The following is a 19,413-nucleotide window of genomic DNA, read 5'->3' on the forward strand; positions in this document are numbered from 1 at the left end:
ACTAATGGAAACACCAATCACCATTATGGTGACTTCAAACTAAGCAAACATGAGCGTTGAACTTGTTAATTCTCAATAAGAACTTCTGTAGATGAATGACAGAAATAAAGTCAATCTGGTTAGTAATATGTGAAGCTGTAATGCTGTTTGTGGAGTTGTTTAATCCTCCTCTGCTGAGATCTGGAGAGATTTAATCTTAGGTTGATTTCATTTAAGGCTGTGGCTGAAGTTAGTTGTGTTTCTGTTTGTCTTTTTTTCTGTTCTCTTCTTTCCTTCAGTGATTCTGCTTGTTAACAGGCTTGTTTGATTCTATAAATAATATATAAAGATTTTGTGACTCAGATAAGGTCCAGTTCTGGTTTATTTCTTTGCTCTTGGCTGACAAGTGGCATTGCTATGGCCTGCTTGTGGCTCAGATCTGGCAAACAGGAGCGGTCCGCCCAAATTCCACTCCACATGTGGCCCAGATCATCATACCACGCATGGCAGATGTAGGCCGGATCTGGGCCGGCACAAAGTTGCTATCTGGGTGTCCACTGTACTGACCTCTCTCCACTGTACTTACCTCTATGCACTGTACTGACCTCTATCCTGTTGAAAAAAAATGTATAAAATGAAAATGTATATTTTTAAAATAAAAATATTTAACTAAAATTATAAATGTAAAAAAAAAAAAACTAGAACTTATCTATCATGTAAGTACTATCATCCATAAGTGCAAACAAGTAAAGTTTTTAATGTCATATTTCAGTTATTAATGCCAATGTGATGCTAATCAGATGTCATTTTTGTATGTCTTTCTGACAAGTTTTGCTCCTTTTAATAATATTACCGACACCTGAAGCCTGTCTGTCACTGTAATATCAGCCGCGCTCAACAAGTGGTGACGGACTGACAGGGGCGCGCACGTTGCCATGGAGAGGCGTCACTATGACACCAGTCCAGTAGCAGAAGGCGAGGCGTGGATTCAGAGATTTCACCAACTCCTTCAGTAAAGCACATATTCCTCTTCAAAAGCCACAATCTCCGCCATAATAGAACTCAGAATACGCTTTATTAAAAGATAGACGACCAAACAAACGCATTCGCTCTCTTTACCGTATCGGATAACGTTTTGCTAATCGTTTGGCGTCGTCTCTACAGTTGAGAGTGTTGTGTGTTGTCCTAGTTGCACGATATAATCCAGCTAGCTCGTCATGTGGCTGGCTAGCGAGTTTGCGAGCCGTTAATCGAGCCATGTAATGAAGAAACTGAACGAAGAACAAGAAACTGGTGAGTACTTTTAAGATAATATACATTCAGCGTTTGCTATTCTTTTTGTCACTCGGAAAACACTATATACTAACAACCAGCTAGTAAATAAGAAAGACCAGCAGCTTCTTCCTTGATACAGTGATACGTGTTAAGATGCAGTCAGACATTGTTTTGTTTTAAACGAAGCGAATTGACCGCATTCCTGTTATGGATACCTGTAGATGCCCCGGTTCTGCATTCATATAAAGCTCTTTTGTTATGATAATTGGCAACAGTAACTATAATGTTTCTATTATTAATTTTGTTATAATATAATTTGTTATTATTATTTCTGAACTGTATGTTTTTGTATCATCACTTTAGGTTCTTATTTACTCAAGTTTGATTCAATTTTATAAGAATATCAACGAAACTGATTGACAATTGTTGCTGTGATTGTTACTTCATTCTGGCCTGTCAAGAGCAGGTGATTTCAATGCTTCATGTCAGTGTATCACATGTGTACAAAACACTGTGTAATGGGCTCCTCCTGGGCAGTTTATAAGGTTTTAAACATTAGACTGACTCAATGAATTAATGTTTTATGTGTAAAAACACTCTCTAGTGTGCTATTGTATAGTTTTGCATTTGCATAAGATTCCTTCTAAAGTCAAGAATAGGTCTGTGGCAGAATATGACAAAAATAATTTAAAACTAATTTATTAGGACCTTTTTTGGCTAAGCTCCTGAAGCTTTAAACAGGCCTGTAATTTGCTAGTAGCAAATATGGCTTTGGTGAAGGCCTTATAAAACTCAAGATTTCCTTTATGCAGATTTTAACTAGTATGATATTAACTAAATTTTTAATATCAACTTTAAATAATTATTTTTATTTATTTATTTGCACCTTAATGGATGTCATAGAAACATTTTACTAAAAAAAATAAAAGGAAGGTGAAAGGTGAGGCAGTAATTGAATGTGTTTAGCATGCCATTAAGGAGTGAATGATATTATTGGCCGCTTACAAAGGGCAGACTCAATCTCCATGGTGACCGAGACCAGAGAGGATATCAGGATTCTGCAGGTTCAGGGACAAAAAGAGGGGGACTTGTCAGTAGCCTTAGAAAAGGGTCATAAATCTTGCTTATTTTATGATGATACACAACAGATCTGCTGTAGCTAATTTTTTGTCTTGTATTCAGGTCTGTTGACTCTTTGTTCTTAGTGACACTTGGCAATTTCTTATTTGTATGTCTAACTTGAGACCTTCATCAACTATTTCACATCACAACACAATTTATGCCATGATATGATAAAAAAAGTGTCTGGCAAGACGCATACCTAAATGCCTTGGTGTTTGAGATTTGCTCGATCATGCCTAAATTATAGTAATGTTCCTAATTTTATGGCTGAATATCTGTTAGTGTCTGGGCTCGCCTGGCTGGACACTGTGTCTCTAATCAAAGTACTAGTTGAGAATTAATAACACATTACTGTCGTGAATAAGCAATAAATGTGACATTGTCTTGATACAATTTTGAAGAAGCCTCTCAGACAGCTTGAGTGTTTAGTGTCTGGATTTATCTCACGATTCGCTCAAGGCTCACACACTAACTCACAACCTGATTTGCAAACATACCGTGCCTTTTTGAATTGTGTGTTTGGATGTATGCCTGCTGTTTATTAATTGTGAGTGAAGCGCATATTCAGTTCACTCTCAGTCTGATGTTGTTTTGATCATTGTGAACTGTATTGCAGGGGAAGACATGGACTTGCATGCCGAAAATCAGGAATCAGAGCACAGCAGGTTGTCTCACCGTAGTGATGCGAAGATCTTGGAATCTCCTCTACGTTCTGGGAAACAGGAGAAATACCGGAAAGACATTGAGAGCTCGACTGGGGATCATGCACAAACCAGAACACAAGAGCCGATTGGAGACCCAGACCGCGATCGGTGTTCGGATGGAGATCACAGCAGTGCCTCGTTCTACTCGGATGATTATGAAAACGCCTCGCGCTCGGATCGGTCTCTCTCGTCAGCCTCTCCATCTCCGCACAGAAAAGGGAGACCTAGGAGAGTGTCCAGCAGCCCCTTACATCGAGCAGGTATACACACGCACAATATAGGCAAACACATACAGTCCAGAAGTCTGAAATCACTTTGAAAATTTAATTTAGACCTGGAAATAAACAGAAAGCTTTAGGATTTTGAAAAAAATAAAAACAAAGAAACATGATGATGCAAAATGAAAAAGAAATATTTGAGATTCTGCACTATTTGTAAGTCACTGATCAAATAGTAAATTTGTAACATTGACCATGTGATTAATAATAATAATATATAATAGTTATAATAATATTTAAATAATGTATGTTAAAGCACAAGATGAATTGATCCCAAATCATGTTGAATAACGTGATCGTCAGGATTTTGCACTTTTGGAGCTCGTTTGACTCATGTACTGTACCATATTTATTGTTTACCTCTCCTTTGCACTCAATTTATTACAAGCCAGTACCCATAATGGAACAAATTCATCAGCAATCTAGAAGGTCAAATCATTCTGAAGCGTATGAAATTAGTCAGACGTCTCCTCTTATCCACTAGTTACAGGTGTAACGTAATTAACATGATGATCAAGGCCATCAGCATCTAAATCTTGTGGTGATTGTGCATGGCCACTCTGATTGCTGTGAATCATCTTGAGCTGAGTGATGGGCGGCAGTGTGATGTTCTCACACAAAAGATACTCATGCAGTCTTATAAATTAGGCTAGGTCATATTTCTCTCTAAAAACAAAAAGAAATAGTAATAATTCTATTTTATATTTTAATTTAATATGAAGCCTATTTTGAGGATCACGATTTTTTTAATATGACATTATTTTTATGACATTTAAGTACATTGCCAGACCAATTCTCATTACCATAATGCAAACAAATCTTGAAAAATAATAGAAATTTACTGAAAAAATACTGTATTACAGTAATGAGAATCATTGAGAATAATGATAATTACAAAAAAAAATCCAAATGTGCTTCATTGTCATAAAAAATGCATCAATAAATGATGCAAAATATCCTAAATGGTCCTATAATAGGTTTCAATGTCTTTATACTAAATTTAATTTACATTTTTTTTCTTCCATTTTTTAAATTTTGATATTTGTAGTGAAATATAACCTGGATATTAACCCTAAAACAGGCTAAAGCATCTTTCAGGAAATAATGTTGTATCCTGCAGTACCAATAATGACCAGCAGAATGCACAAGAGATATTTAGCATCAAGCATCATATGAATGGAAAATGACTTCATTTGTTTTACCACAATCAATGTCAATGTATTAATAGGAATGTTGGGCTATACACTACTGCTCAAAAGTTTGGGGTCATTATTATTATTATTATTATTATTATTTTTTAAGAATTTAATACTTTTATTCATCAAGGTTGCATTAAAAGTGATTATTTAAATAATAAAGTAATAAAGACTTTTACTTTGTTAAAATAAATGCTGTTTTTATTCATCAAAGAATCCTGAAAAACATGTTTCATGCTTTCCACAAAAATATTAAGTAGCTCAAACCGTTTTCAACATTGATAATAATAATGAAAAGAAGAAATGTTACTTGTGCACCAAATCAGCAGAGTACAATGATTTCTGAAGGTCAAAAATACAGTTAAATATATTTAATTTTTTGAATATATATTTTTAATCTGTGTATGTATTCAGATATATGGTAATATTTATGCTTTTATTTGTGGCCTTATTTACTTATGCCTGCTTGTATTTGTTGTTCTTTTCAGGTGTACATAAAGGTGTGTCACGCCACCTCCCACTCCACTCCCATCATCCTCAGCAGCGATCAGGAGGCATCCGAACACAAAGTTTGAGTAAAGACGCTCCATCCAAAGAAGTGGACCCGGTCACCAAGCGCATGCTGTCTGCACGTCTACTAAAGATCAACGAGTTGAAGAACGCATTGTCTGAGCTGAGGCTGCATGCAGACGAGCTGCAGCGCGAGAACCGTTTACTGCGACAGCTACAGCTGCGGCAAGAGAAAGCTCTGCATCGCTACAATGACACAGAGAGCGAGATCTCACAGCTGCTGTCTCGTCACAACAATGAGACTCACGTGCTGCGCGAGAGGCTGCGACGCAGTCAGGAGAACCAGCGCACAGCGGAGCGCAGCCTCAGGGAAACGGACGCCCAGCTCCAGCGCTGTCGCAGCCAGCTGCAGAAACTGCAGCACCTTGCAGATGACCAGAATCTTGGAGAGAGGGAGGAACTGTCACAAAAACTGATGTACGCTCAAGCCAAATTTCAAGAAAGTGAACGCAGAGTAAAGGTAAAAAAAAAATGACAAGCAAACAACAGTGCAGGGCTTAATCAATAAGGATGGCCAGCTGTCCTGGGGTGAACTGTAACTTGTTGGGCTAGCTGTATATCTCAAATGTTTTGATCATATAAATGCATTTGTATGCCTTGCAAACTTGTGAATTCTGATTCCAACTTTTTGTCAACTCAGCTAAGTCAAATTAACTACTGGCTAACAACAAAGCAGATGAAAAATTACAAACCGTTCAGTAATGTTTGACCATGTATGCCATCATTTTCAGTAAAACTATTTTCTTGTATAATTATAAGAAATATATAATTTCTTTCTTTTTCTTTTTTTTTTTACATTTATATAATGTAAAAAATGTATATACAAATTCTCTTTGTAAAAAAAACTTAAAATTTGATGAGAACAATCTTATTTATATTTATATAATTATTTTTTAGTTATATAATAATAAAATAATTAATAATTTTCAAATGTACAGTACAGTCCAAAAGTTTGGAACCACTAAGATTTTTAATGTTTTTAAAAGAAGTTTCGTCTGCTCACCAATGCTACATTTATTTAATTAAACATACAGTAAAAACAGTAATATTGTGAAATATTATTACAATTTAAAATAACTGTTTTCTATTTGAATATATTTGACAAAGTAATTTATTCCTGTGATGGCAAAGCTGAATTTTCAGCATCATTACTCCAGTCTTCAGTGTCACATGATCCTTCAGAAATCATTCTAATATGCTGATCTGCTGCTCAATAAACATTTAATGTGTACAATTGTACAAAATATTTGTGTACAATATTTTTTTTCAGGATTATTTGATGAATAGAAAGTTCAAAAGAACAGTGTTTATCTGAAATCTAATCTTTTGTAACATTATAAATGTCTTTACTGCCACTTTTGATTGATTTAATGCATCCTTGCTGAATAAAAGTATTCATTTCTTTAATTTCTTTTCAAAAAAATAAAAATAAACATTCTTACTGACCCCAAACTTTTGAACGGTAGTGTATAATGCTACAGAAGCTTTGTATTTCAGATAAATGCTGTTCTTTTGAACTTTCTATTCATCAAGGAATCCTGAAAAAAAAAAAGTACACAACTGTTTTCAACATTGAAAATAATCATAAATGTTTATTGAGCAGCAAATCAGCATATTAGAATGATTTCTGAAGGATCATGTGACACTGAAGACTGGAGTAACGATGCTGAAAATTCAGCTTTGCATCACAGGAATAAATTACTTTGTCAAATATATTTAAATAGTACACAGTTATTTTAAATTGTAATAATATTTCATAATATTACTGTTTTTTACTGTATTTTTAATTAAATAAATGTAGCCTTGGTGAGCAGACGAAACTTCTTTTAAAAACATTAAAAATCTTAGTGGTTCCAAACTTTTGGACTGTACTGTATACTTTAAAAATGTAAATATAAAATTTGTAACTTTTATTAATTTAAATTTGATAAATGTTAATTATAACAATAATCAAGATTGAAGGTTGCCCTGGCTTCACACTTATTTTCCTCATGGTTTTTACTCTTTCCATCCTTACATTGATGGAAACTGAAGGATAAATGAGTTTGAATTAAATAAATGCTGTTACCAGAAGAAAACAAATTCCTTTTAGGAGTTATGGCTGTAATGACTTTATCCTCAAGGATCACGCTGTCAGTATGTGTGTGTAATGTGTCATCAGGAATTGGAGAAGAACATGGAGCTGAGTAGCGGGAGCTTTCAAAGGCAGCTAGCTAATGAGAGGAGGAGAACTCACGATGCACAACAGGAAGTTAAAGCACTACAGGAGGAAGTGGAGAGACTTTGCACTAAACTAAAGGTACTATATACTATACTGCACGTGGAACACCCACAAGCGTTTATAAGCGTTAAATCGTAAACCCATCACACCATGTTCAATTATTGCATCTAATTTTAGGAAAAAGAAAAGGAGCTGGATGCTCGGAACATCTACGCTAACAGGATGCCTAAAGCTTCTTCCAGAAAAGAAATAGAGAATGGCAGCAAACAAAAAGGTAGATCAGTGTTTGTTGATAGGCTCATCCAAGTCTCATTACACAACTGTACTATGCACATTCCACCCAGGACACTTAAACATTCAGTCTTATTAGCAGACAGGTAATGATTCCATAACAAACATATTCCTATGGTGATTATTACTGTATATTCCCATGTGTTTTACAGTGGTTCTGTGGATTAGATATGAGAGATATTGTAACAACTGAAGGGCCTTGAAGGGAACAGTATTAAATAATGAATTTGTGTATTTGTGCCTGTAATCTATGTATTTTGTAACATGTTTGTGTTTGTATATGTGTTGAAGGCTCCAATACAACCAGCACTAAAGCAGTACAGACAGATGTCAAGACGTCCTCTTTGGACTTCCCATCGCCGCCTCCAGCTCTTACCAACGGACTCCCACCTGACGACCAGACCGATGACTACCTCTCTCTGAAGGCACGTACAGTCTGCTTAATAAAGAACTTATAAATTAGATGCCTATTTAAACCTATTTATTTATTATACATAAGAGCCCTCTAGTTCATAAAATTGTGTTTAACTGCAAACAGTTTCAGTTTATTGTATGTCATTAATTAGACCAATGTTTACTATAGCTTTGTTTCAAAATCTAGTGAAGCTGCTTTGTTGTCTATTGCCTACATAGGTATCATCCAAATTGTCATGGAACTGATTTGTAACGCTCTACTTAGTGAGCAATTCACAAATAGCACCCCAATCAGATTTTCACATTAAAGGGATAGTTCACCCAAAAATTAAAATTCTGTCAAGATATTTTGAAGAATGTGGTTAACCAAACAGCTGATGGGCCCCATTGGCTTCCATAATATGGAAAAAAAAAAAAATCTTTTTTGTCTTCAGCAGAAGATAGAAATTCATACAGGTTTTGGAACAACTTGAGAGTGAGTAAATGATGACAGAATTTTAATTTTTGGGGTGAACTATCGCTTTAATATGTTATGTTTAATATAACTAATAGTGCAATACTCTAATAAGCATGACAATACATCACACAGACACTGGGTAAAATAATACATTTTTATTTTCAATTATTATTATTACTAATGAACTTTTTTTTTATTGTTGTCATTACAGAATGAATACTAAAAAAATAAATATAATGTAAATAATAATAATTCCATATTTTCATATTTAATGTTTAACATATATGTCTTTGTCTGCCATCCTAAGGGTGCTTTCACACCTGCCTCATTTAGTTTGGTTGAATCGTACCAGAGTTCGTTTGCCCCTTTGGTGCGGTTCGTTTGGGCAGGTGGGAAAGCAGAAATCGCACTCGGGTGCGCACCAAAAGCGGACCAAACAAGCGTACCGAGACCTGCTTGAAGAGGTGGTCTCGGTACGCTTTCAAACGAACTCTGGAGCGGTTCGCTTGAGATGTGAAAGCAATCGACCCAGTTAACGGACCAACGAACCAAATGATATCATTTTCATAACGGAAAATATGATATAAAAATCAGTAATGTCTGATTCTGTGAGTGAGCACATTATTTACAATATCTGAAAGCCAACGAGCGCCTCTGGTGTGTAATTACACTTCTCAGTGCGAGAATGCTGTCCCGACGAAGTCTCAATTCCCGCTCTGCTTCATTATAAAATTCAAATGGTCTCTCTCGACAGACACACGGACAACAGGTCGCTTACTAGACAGCGCTGGGAAATCCAGAGATGGAGAGAGAGAGAAAGAGCGCGGGTTTGAATTTGCCACAGCAAATATGAATTAACTGCGGGCGAGACGGCTACATTTATAAAGTGTTTGTGTGTGTCTCGACAGTTACAAATAAAGCCACAATAAGCTCATGGAGCTAGCTTGTCAATCATTATTTTGATGGATGACGCAGCGAAAACTCTGACCAATAAGAGGACAGTTGTACTCTCATGTGACTTGCCTGAATGCATTTTGGTACGCTTTGAAATGTTGCCATGTGAAAGCGAACCGAACCAAGAAGAAAATGCAACATTGTAACAAATTTAGTCCCTGTTTCGGAACAAAACAAGCGATCCATAGGTGTGAAAACACCCTAAAATAACTTTTGACTTAAATAACTTTTTGGAACAGCTTTGTCATTGGAAAGTAAAGGCATTAAAGGTGATACAGAAGATCTTTGCGTCGACTGAGAAACCAAAGACTGTTAGTGAGTTTTTGAAATGAGCGCATGCGTAAGAACAACCCCCCTCCTTCACAGCTCATTTCGAGGGAACGGCTCCCAAAACTCGTGCACAAGTATTGGAACGCAAGTGTTTACCACCGGCATTTGCTGTGTCGTGTTAGTGGATTCATTATGTCGGACTTACCGCAGGTACCTCATAATCTGCAGTTGTTACTCCTGTCTCCTGACAAAAACATTGCATGCGGCGCCTGTGGAGTGTGGAAAGTTACTGGAGCAGCCACGCACGTCTCTCACAAGGAATGTAATGGCAGTGATTGACAAGCCAGAGGGCCAATCGTTTACGTCAGTGGTCACCAACCTTTTTAAGCCCAAGATCCCTGACCTCGACCTTTATGAAAGACAGCCCAGATTGTATTTAGTATTTTTTTCATGGCCAATTTAGATTCTGATTTATTTATTTGTTTATTTTTACAAGCAAATTGGCCGATTCTTATACTGGTTGCAGATATTTATTATTATTATTATTATTATTATTATTATTATCATAAACAAAAATACATAGCCATTTCAAATTAGAGGGAACCACTGCTTTTTAACCACAATCCAAACAAAGATGCTATCACATTGTATGAGCAGTTGTTTTTTATTTGAATTAATTGAGATTTAATTTCAAGATTTAAAAGCAAAAACAGAACGGTCTGACTTTATCTTTGTGAAATTATATGCTACACACAAAAAAAGCTTGAAACGAAAACAGCAGACTGAATGAGACGCAGATTCACTCTCTGACAGCAGGTGGCGCTTATGGAGCAGCAGAGATACAGCGTTTCCTTGGTTACCGCTGTAAACAAAGCTGAACTGCGCTAATAATTAGCTACTTTATTCGGAGGTAAGAGGAAAATAAAATGCCATTGCCATCGAAATTTTTCTGAAGACAGTAATTCCTTTTAGAGATGCATTCATGTAACCCCTCACCCCCAATTCAATATTTATATTTTCTTCCTATATTTCGAGCATCGTGAACAGTGAGCTGCTCTGCCTGCAACAGAATTTTCTCCTCTTCGCGTCCGTCTTTCAGCGTCTCTGGCCTCTTGTTTACGGCCGTTTACAGACTCGGACATGATGTGGGCTATTTACCTTTATCACTGTACCAGTAACGTTAACTCCCGAAAATAACAGAAAAATAAATACAAAAATACAGTACAAAGACTGGAGAAATGTAATGTATTTTGTACTCATATTTCTGTTATTTTCGCGAGCTACTGGAACAGTGATAAAGATCGACCGGTCGATCACGATCGACGGGTTGGCGACCACTGGTTTACGTGATGATCGTGTAAACGATTGGCTTGATGTTTTTAAGGCCCTACTTCGTGCACAGATGATGTATATTAATATTATTCCTTTCGGTGCACCTAATAAATAGTCTTTTATCAGTTAGTAAAGACAGTTTCAAGAAATATTGCAAAAATGTATAAAACAAAACATCCTCTGTAGTACCTTTAAAATGCCGCCTCTGTTCGGCAGCTAGCTAGATTTTGGAACAGAGCACATAAATGCTGCATAATGAGCTAGAAACCTCAGCATATTATACAATGTCTCTAAAATTTGATTCCCCATAGGAAAATCTATCTTTATACATGTTTCTGTTTCATTTTCTTTCATTTAACACTCTGCTTTGTTTGCAGTTATTCATTTGTTGATGTTTGATTTAGCTCGTGCTCTCTGTCTCTCCTTCTCATTCGGTTTTTATCGATCTTTAGTTAGCTTACATACCCATGAATTTCCTTGTTAATTAATCTCTGAGTAATTTTTAATTATTGACTTTCAGGTTCAAAAGCCTGCTGTGAATCACAGAGTAAAAAAGGTTGGCCTTGAAAGTCTGTCCTTCTGTATACCAGCATGCGGCACGCAATTGAATAGTAGTTCATATGCTGGCTCCCAAAGCAAATCTTCACATCTTTAATTGAGCATTGCATTGCTGCATGAAGTGCTGACTTCTTAACCTCTGCCAAATAGTCTATATCAACAGTGTCCATGATTCTGAATAAAGAATTTCTGAGAGAATATTTATTATTTGTCTATGGTAGAGATGTTTTAAATACAAGATTGAAGGTCTAGTTAATCCAAAAATGAAAATTCTGTCATAATTTTCTCGCCCTCATTCTTTATTTTGTGGAACTTGTGGTCAAGCTCTAAAAATGACAAAAAAAAAAACACATAAAGCGTCATAAATGTAGACAAATTCTCCACAATAGCTGCTGTTAATGTATTGACTTACATATTTTGTGTAAGGTTCGATGTCAGTGATGCCGAATGTAATTAGTTCTTGTGTATCTTTTAACTAATTGAGAAATGCCAACTGAATGTCAAATTTAAATATCACAAGGGTGAGAAAATGCTGACAATTATAATTTTGTGCAGACTATCCCTTACATAAGTTAACATTTCAGTGAGCAAGGCTAAAAGAAATTATGAACTTTGGTTTTTTTTTTTACTCTCTTCTGGTCCTTTGTTTGTCATCCATTTTCTTTTTCTACAATGCATCAGCAGGATCAGCAAGACAGAGAGCAGAGACAGAGAGAAGCAAAGGAATGGAAGATCCAAGAGTTTTGGAAAGAAAGGGAGAATGAAAGAGGCATGGAATCTGTGATGGAACAGACAAGGGAGAAGGAGAGAGGAAAAGAGATGCTGCATGACAGAGAAAGAGAAACGGAGCTGCTGAAAGTCAAGGAGAGGCAAAGACTAGATCAACAGCCCAGCTCAAATGAGAAGAACTTAAAGGGAAACAGAGGTAGGAATGTAACTGGTCATAGATGCCATATTGTTGTCTTTGTTAAAGACATACAGACATACAAAAACTGAATTAAGAATTTGAGTGAAAACTCCAGAGTAAATTAAGTACTGTTAATAGAGTGGTGGAACTATGATGTCACTTTGTAGGCCAATCAGCAGTTAGCATCACACTGGTTCCCTCGACAAAAACCCAATAGGATTTTCCCATAGGCTTTTGATTTATAGATAAAAAAAAGCTTATGCTACTTAAATGTTTTGTCCATCAAGATCATTTTCACAGATGAACACAACGTTTATGAACCACTAAGTTTCCAACAACTCTCTGTCTTTATCTAAAGACATTTTCCCTGAAAGTTTGAATTAGAATAGTTTGTTAGAGTGCAGTTATAAGCATAACTAGACTGTGAAAGCGGACTGAGCTTACCTGTTCGGCGTGATGACATTTATTGTTGCCGACAGCCTCTGTAGTCCCATTTAGCCACTTGTTAGCAACCGTCATTTTCAAGACAAGTAACAGCTTAAAAAAAATCGCTGGTAGGTTAATATTTAAGTATTTTATGTTGAAGAATAAAACATGAAAGTATCTTGAGCTTGTGTTCACCACTGACCTTATTTCAGCCATTTAAAGGTGCCCTAGATTCAAAAATTGAATTTACCTCGGCATAGTTGAATAACAAGAGTTCGGTGACATACAGTGAGTCTCAAACTCCTTTGTTTCCTCCTTCTTATATAAATCTCATTTGTTTAAACGACCTCCGAGGAACAGACGAATCTCAACATAACACCGACTGTTACGTAACAGTCGGGATCATTAATATGTACGCCCCCAATATTTGCATATGCAGCCCATGTTCAATGCATTACACGAGGGCAGCCAGTATTAACATCTGGATGTGCACAGCTGAATCAACAGACTAGGTAAGCAAGCAAGGACAACAGCGAAAAATGGCAGATGGAGCAATAATAACTGACATGATCCATGATTACATGATATTTTTTGTGATGTTTGTAAATTGTCTTTCTAAATGTTTCGTTAGCATGTTGCTAATGTACTGTTAAATGTGGTTAAAGTTACCATCGTTTATTACTGTATTCATGGAGACAAGACTGTCGTTATTTTCATTTTTTAAACACTTGCAGTCTGTATAATTCATAAACACAACTTCATTCTTTATAAATCTCTCCAACAGTGTGTAATGTTAGCTTTAGCCACAGAGCACTATCAAACTCATTCAGAATCAAATGTAAACATCCAAATAAATACCATACTTACACGATTAGACATGTTGCATGACGAACACTTTGTAAAGATCCACATTAGCTGTGTGAACTTTGTTTATGGTGTTTAAGGCAAGTGCGAGCTCTTGGGGCGTGGAGCACAAGATTTAAAGGTGCCCTCGAATGAAAAATTGAATTTATCTTGGCATAGTTAAATAACAAGAGTTCAGTACATGGAAATGACATACAGTGAGTCTCAAACTCCATTGTTTCCTCCTTCTTATATAAATCTCATTTCTTTAAAAGACCTCCGAAGAACAGGCGAATCTCAACATAACACCGACTGTTACGTAACAGTCGGGGTGTACGTCCCCAATATTTGCATATGCCAGCCCATGTTCCCAACATTATGAAAGGCATTAGACAAGGGCAGCCAGTATTAATGTCTGGATGTGCACAGCCGAATCATCAGACTAGGTAAGCAAGCAAGAACAATAGCAAAAAATGGCAGATAGAGCAATAATAACTGACATGATCCATGATATCATGATATTTTTAGTGAAACGCTGTATTCACGGAGACAAGAGAGCCTCTATTTTCATTTTTAAACACTTGCAGTCTGTATAATGCATAAACACAACTTCATTCTTTATAAATCTCTCCAACAGTGTAGCATTAGCCATTAGCCACGTAGCACAGCCTCAAATTCATTCAGAATCAAATGTAAACAATATAACAGTATACAATACTCACATAATCTGACGCATGCATGCCGCATGCATGACGAACACTTTGTAAAGATCCATTTGAGGGTTATATTAGCTGTGTAAACTTTGTTTATGCTGTTTAAGACAAGCGCGAGCTCTGTGGGCGGAGAGCACGAGATTTAAAGGGGCCGCACAGCATAAATCGGCTCATATTTAATGATGCCCCAAAATAGGCAGTTAAAAAAATTAATTAAAAAAAATCGATGGGGAATTTTGAGCTGAAACTTCACAGACACATTCAGGAGACACCTTAGACTTATATTACATCTTTTGAAAACATGTCCTTCGGCACCTTTAACTAAAAACCCATTGAAAAAAAATATTGACTTTGGAACGATGGAACCGGAAGAGCTAAAATGCTAACATGCTTTTGGGTTTTGGCCTACAAAAATGTGTCATACTTCCACTACTCTATATAGCTAAAAGCTCAATTAACTAAAGTTTTCAGTCATGTACAGATGTATATAGATGTTTGTCAAATATTTTATGTACACTACAGTTCAAAGGATTGTAATCGGTAAGATTTTTAAAAGTTTTTGAAGTCTGTAAGGCTCACCAAGGCTGGGTTTATGTGATCAAAAATACTTGTTTTTTATTTTAGTACATTTTAAAAATGTAATTTATTCCTGTGATGGCATGATTTAGTGTTCAAGAAACATTTCTTAATTTTAATCAATGTTGAAAACAGTTGTGCTGCTTAATAATTTATTATTATTAATTATTATGGAAACCGTGATTCATTTTTCAGGATTGTTTGATGAATAACAATGTCAAAAGTCTGTAGTCACTTTTAAACAATTTAATGCTGAATTGCTGAATTAGAATATTAATTTCTTTCCCCCAAAAAAAAATCGTACCCAAACTTTTTGAACTGTAGTGTAATTGTTTAAATGCATGTTTGCAACTGCAGTTATTCATTTTTCAGTTTCTTATGAAATAGGCCTGGGCAGAGAGGAAGAAGATTGGAGGAATGGCCTGCCTATATCTCCAAAGGAGGAAGAGAGCAGGAAGCAGCGTGAACCGGAAGAGTTACAACATAAAGCCAGAAATCTGGAGATCCATCCCAATCAAGAGTGTGCGGAAGAGGAACGTCAGCGCAGAGAGCAGCTATTGCTTAAGATGCATGAGATCGACATGCAGACTCAGGGTCAGGACTCAGACTTCTTCTCTGATGACACAGGAAGTGTCCGCTCTCCTCCACGGTTGTCCGAGAAACGTAACCACAACGGTATTTTTAAGTTCACAGAGCCAGAAGAGAACACAAACTCATTTGGGATTGGGAGAAGAGGAGGTGGTCACAGAGCACAAGGACCTAGTGAGGATCTCGATCTTGCTTTTGGCAGCTATGCCCCTTCTTTCGGTAAATCTGCCCCCCGTACAGGTTTGGCCACACGAAACACAAATCAGTCACCTCGAGGACCAGATGAAGGGCTGGATCTGAGTGGCCTGGTCAAAGAGAGGAAGTCCAACCTCATGCAGCAGCTTTTTGGTGCCACTGCCACTCCATCTCCTTCAGATCCATCCAGCAAGATGGAGATTCTAAGCCCCCCTCTAACAACCCAGTTCCCTTCAGGTTCAGTGAGTGGACGGAGGAGGGACACAGACACACCAAATGGGCTAAACATCAGTTCTCTCCCCAACAATAGAAGCACTCTACAAGTCTCTGAGAGCCGACCCACGGTCAGGGCCATTACATCATTTGATGATGACATAGAGGAAGTCACACTCTGAATAGGGCACTTTTACAGTCAATACGAAGGAATCTGTTTCTTGCAAACAGAAGGAGACAATCTATAACACCTCTGATATTTGGTTTTGTGCTCCCTTATGAAGTAATCTCTGATTAAACAATGCTTAGATTGCTAGCATGCTTCTTTTTTAACACTTCCAGCAAAATCAGAGAGGAAGACTTTCTCAGTTACACTATTTTCATGGTTAGGTATGCAAAGGGACCAAAATTAACACTCGCTACGCACCAAATGTGGAAAAAAAACCTTGCTTGTTGGCCAGTAATTTTTTTTTTTAGGAACCACAGCACAATAGATGGTTAAAGTCAAACTGTTACAATGATAATATGACCCTCGCTGATGTAATCAGCGTGAGTGATTCAAATCAAGAACATACAATCTGTCTTAGTAGGGGAAACTGTTGAGACTTCACACATCTTTTAAACGATTTGTTTTCACCACTTATGTGGAATATGTCTCATTTTAAGCCACCAAAACAAAAATATGATCAGCAAGGTCACAATGTGTTTTCAGTTTTTTGACAGGGGAAAAACTTCAGGCATTTTGTTTTTAATAAAAAGAATTCATTAATCAGTTTCATATTCAGAAAAGTAATATTTATGGACAATAAATCCTTTCAATGCTCCTTTGTTACGTATGGAAGACAAGGTCATTTTGGACTCTACCTCTGCGTATTGTTATTATCGCTGAGAAACTCCCTTGCATACCACATGGAAAGTAGTTATAGTTAATGATGTATTCAGATTTTCTTACCAATTTACAAGAGCGTGATAAGTAGAGATAGAGGGTGGTGTGCATTAGCCGATAGTCTTTTGTAAGATTCAGTTTACGTGTTCGTCTGAAAGGTAACGGCTCTGCACTTTCAGTACTGATATGACTGTGACAGCTTTACCCTCTCAGAGAGCCATGCTGCGGCTTGGCTGACTCAGGTCTGGGCTGTGTCTTCTCTGAACCAGTCCTCCCACACAGCACTTTTAGTCTCTCCCCCTTCACCTCACTTTAGATAACTCTTATTGTCTATTATGCGACAAAGGAGAGAGTCTGGTTTATAAGATATAGTTAAGTTTATAGTTTATAGATTAAACTATGAGCCAAATACTCAAATTACTGAAATTATCTCTATACAGGGCAACCCAAAAATATGGACACATTTTTTTTTCACACAAGTGGAATTTTCTCAGATCGAACTAACTGATCCCAATGTGAACAATAGATTATCTCTGTTGTATTATCATTTCAAACTTATAAAACTTGAAAATTGCACTCGTGCTACCAGATAAATGTCATTTGGTTTGATAATTTTTATTTAACACAGTGATACTTGTATTTCAATGTGTGGTATAAGTGAACAAATATTTTTGGGGGGTCACTGTATATGTTTTTGTTATAAAACTCACAATTTGAATTCCACTTCAATTCACAGTTAATACAGTGTCTTCATTTGCCTGCTTTCACATAATGAGATGTTTTTATTTTTTATATATTAATAAGTAGGTAATGTTTACTTGGCCATTTTGGATGTTTCATAAAACCCAGGCTTATCAATGTAAAACCACTCATGGGTGAGATTTTGTCAGGTGGTTGTGTAAAAAATGTGTGTGTGTGTGTGTGTGTAATAGGCAGATATGTTTTACTAGCTCTATACAAATTTTACTGATTTGGTCCTTATTTATAAAGCATTTCAGAGTTCATTGCAATCTCAATTACTGATAAATCTGTTGTGAAATAGAAACAATGTGCTTAATATTGTTGCTTATTGTGACTTTTTAATGAGGGATGTCGCACAATTTATATGTGGACTCAAAGAAAAGACAGATTAACATATGAGACAAGCACACAAATCAAATATTTAACTATGTTTTAATTACAAAAGATGTTTTCACTTCAGGGCCACATTTACTTTTTTTTTTTTTTTTTTAAGAACACAATCCGGCACCCACCTGAACACATCAATCAATAGATTGAAATGGATCTAGTACTCACTATGCATTTAAAAATGTAGGTGAGTTTTGTTGTTCTGTCCCATAATTCTCACTGCAACTTGACTGAGATCTTTGATTGACATTTTAATCTTTTCCAAAGCACAGCAACATCTTAATGTAGCACAAAAAGGGTTTATTGTGAAAAAAAAAATCTATTATTTAATGATATGAGGTGGATTTCTGTGGCTTTACTTCATTTTATTTGTCTGTCTCTGTAATTAGATTTTGTATTGTAAGGTTGAATTTGAAATGGTGATCCTCAATGATCATTCAAATACAGTTTTTCTATGGTTCAAGTGTTTTGGTTCCATCTTTTCACAAGCTTTCAAAAAGAGCACTGTCAGAAACATCATACACACTGGAATATGCAAGACCATTAGTCAGCACATGACATTGTGTACGGAGTGATCTCCAGAATCGGATCCATAGATACGTGTGGCCTAGAAATATATGTGAACATCCTCTATCATTAACAGGAAATGTCTGATTGTCTTCTCTTGAGTGCAGCAAGCTTCCAGAGACACATGTGTGTTGTGAAGCATGGTAGAATGTTAACTATTGTGAACTTACTATAGAATGTCATCCATTGTAAGGTCATGGCAGAGGTGAGGTCATTGTGGAGGGATGCTATTGTGGGCGAATGCTGAAATCACACGACTGTCACATGTGAATCAGCTAAATCAATGATGAATCTTTTATAGCGTGAATCTCATGTAACCTGCCAAGAAAATGGAAAATGTCACATTTCACCCATAATGAAAACTATTTTAGTATCATGAAGGTATTTTTTATTGCGACAAACTTTTTTTTTTCCCCATGACAATTTAGATTTTAAAATTATATTTATGTATTAACATTTAGTAGCATTCGTAGCTCTACTTTTAATTCATGCTGGTTTAAATAAAGAAATCATCATATTACAGTCATTTTTACTGCAGTTTAAGGTAATTTTTCATTTGTTTTTTAGGTAAAATGTTTGAGATTTATTGTACCACCTCATAATCTAATTTCTGATCCATTCATGTTTATTTAACAGTGGTGATACTGCAGTAGATGTATTAACTGAGTAAATATTATTTTGTAATTCGCTTTATTTTGAAAATGTCTCATTTTCAGTGTACGCTTGCATTTCTTTTGAGGCCGCGCATAC

General features: G+C 36.2%; 2 protein-coding genes across 3 annotated transcripts in view; one reads left to right on the forward strand and one right to left on the reverse strand.

Moving 5' to 3' along the window:
* sh3bgrl2 (SH3 domain binding glutamate-rich protein like 2) overlaps positions 1-19,413 on the reverse strand; it is a 53,713-nt gene that overhangs the window by 19,721 nt on the left and 14,579 nt on the right. The gene's annotated exons all lie outside the window — the stretch shown is intronic.
* Positions 908-18,189, forward strand: lca5 (lebercilin LCA5). Of its 2 annotated transcripts, none has more exons than XM_048178292.1 (8): positions 908-1,272; positions 2,993-3,340; positions 5,043-5,584; positions 7,286-7,423; positions 7,523-7,619; positions 7,928-8,061; positions 12,303-12,546; positions 15,474-18,189. In XM_048178292.1, the coding sequence occupies exons 1-8, from the start codon at positions 1,242-1,244 to the stop codon at positions 16,262-16,264; spliced, it is 2,325 nt and encodes a 774-aa protein (XP_048034249.1). In that variant the 5' UTR covers positions 908-1,241; the 3' UTR covers positions 16,265-18,189. The 2 variants fall into 2 exon arrangements, with proteins under 2 accessions (XP_048034249.1, XP_048034250.1); XM_048178293.1 differs by having other exon boundaries at positions 12,306-12,546.

The sequence above is a fragment of the Megalobrama amblycephala genome, linkage group LG24 (genome assembly GCF_018812025.1).
Source record: "Megalobrama amblycephala isolate DHTTF-2021 linkage group LG24, ASM1881202v1, whole genome shotgun sequence".
Taxonomy (NCBI): Eukaryota; Metazoa; Chordata; class Actinopteri; order Cypriniformes; family Xenocyprididae; genus Megalobrama; species Megalobrama amblycephala.

Bases quoted from the DNA above. Each gene is read 5' to 3' on its own strand.
- lca5 (XM_048178292.1), top strand. From the start codon at position 1,242: ATGAAGAAACTGAACGAAGAACAAGAAACTG. The intron at 7,424-7,522 runs GTACTATATACT...ATCTAATTTTAG, and splicing joins GACTTTGCACTAAACTAAAG to GAAAAAGAAAAGGAGCTGGA. The intron at 12,547-15,473 runs GTAGGAATGTAA...CTTATGAAATAG, and splicing joins GAACTTAAAGGGAAACAGAG to GCCTGGGCAGAGAGGAAGAA.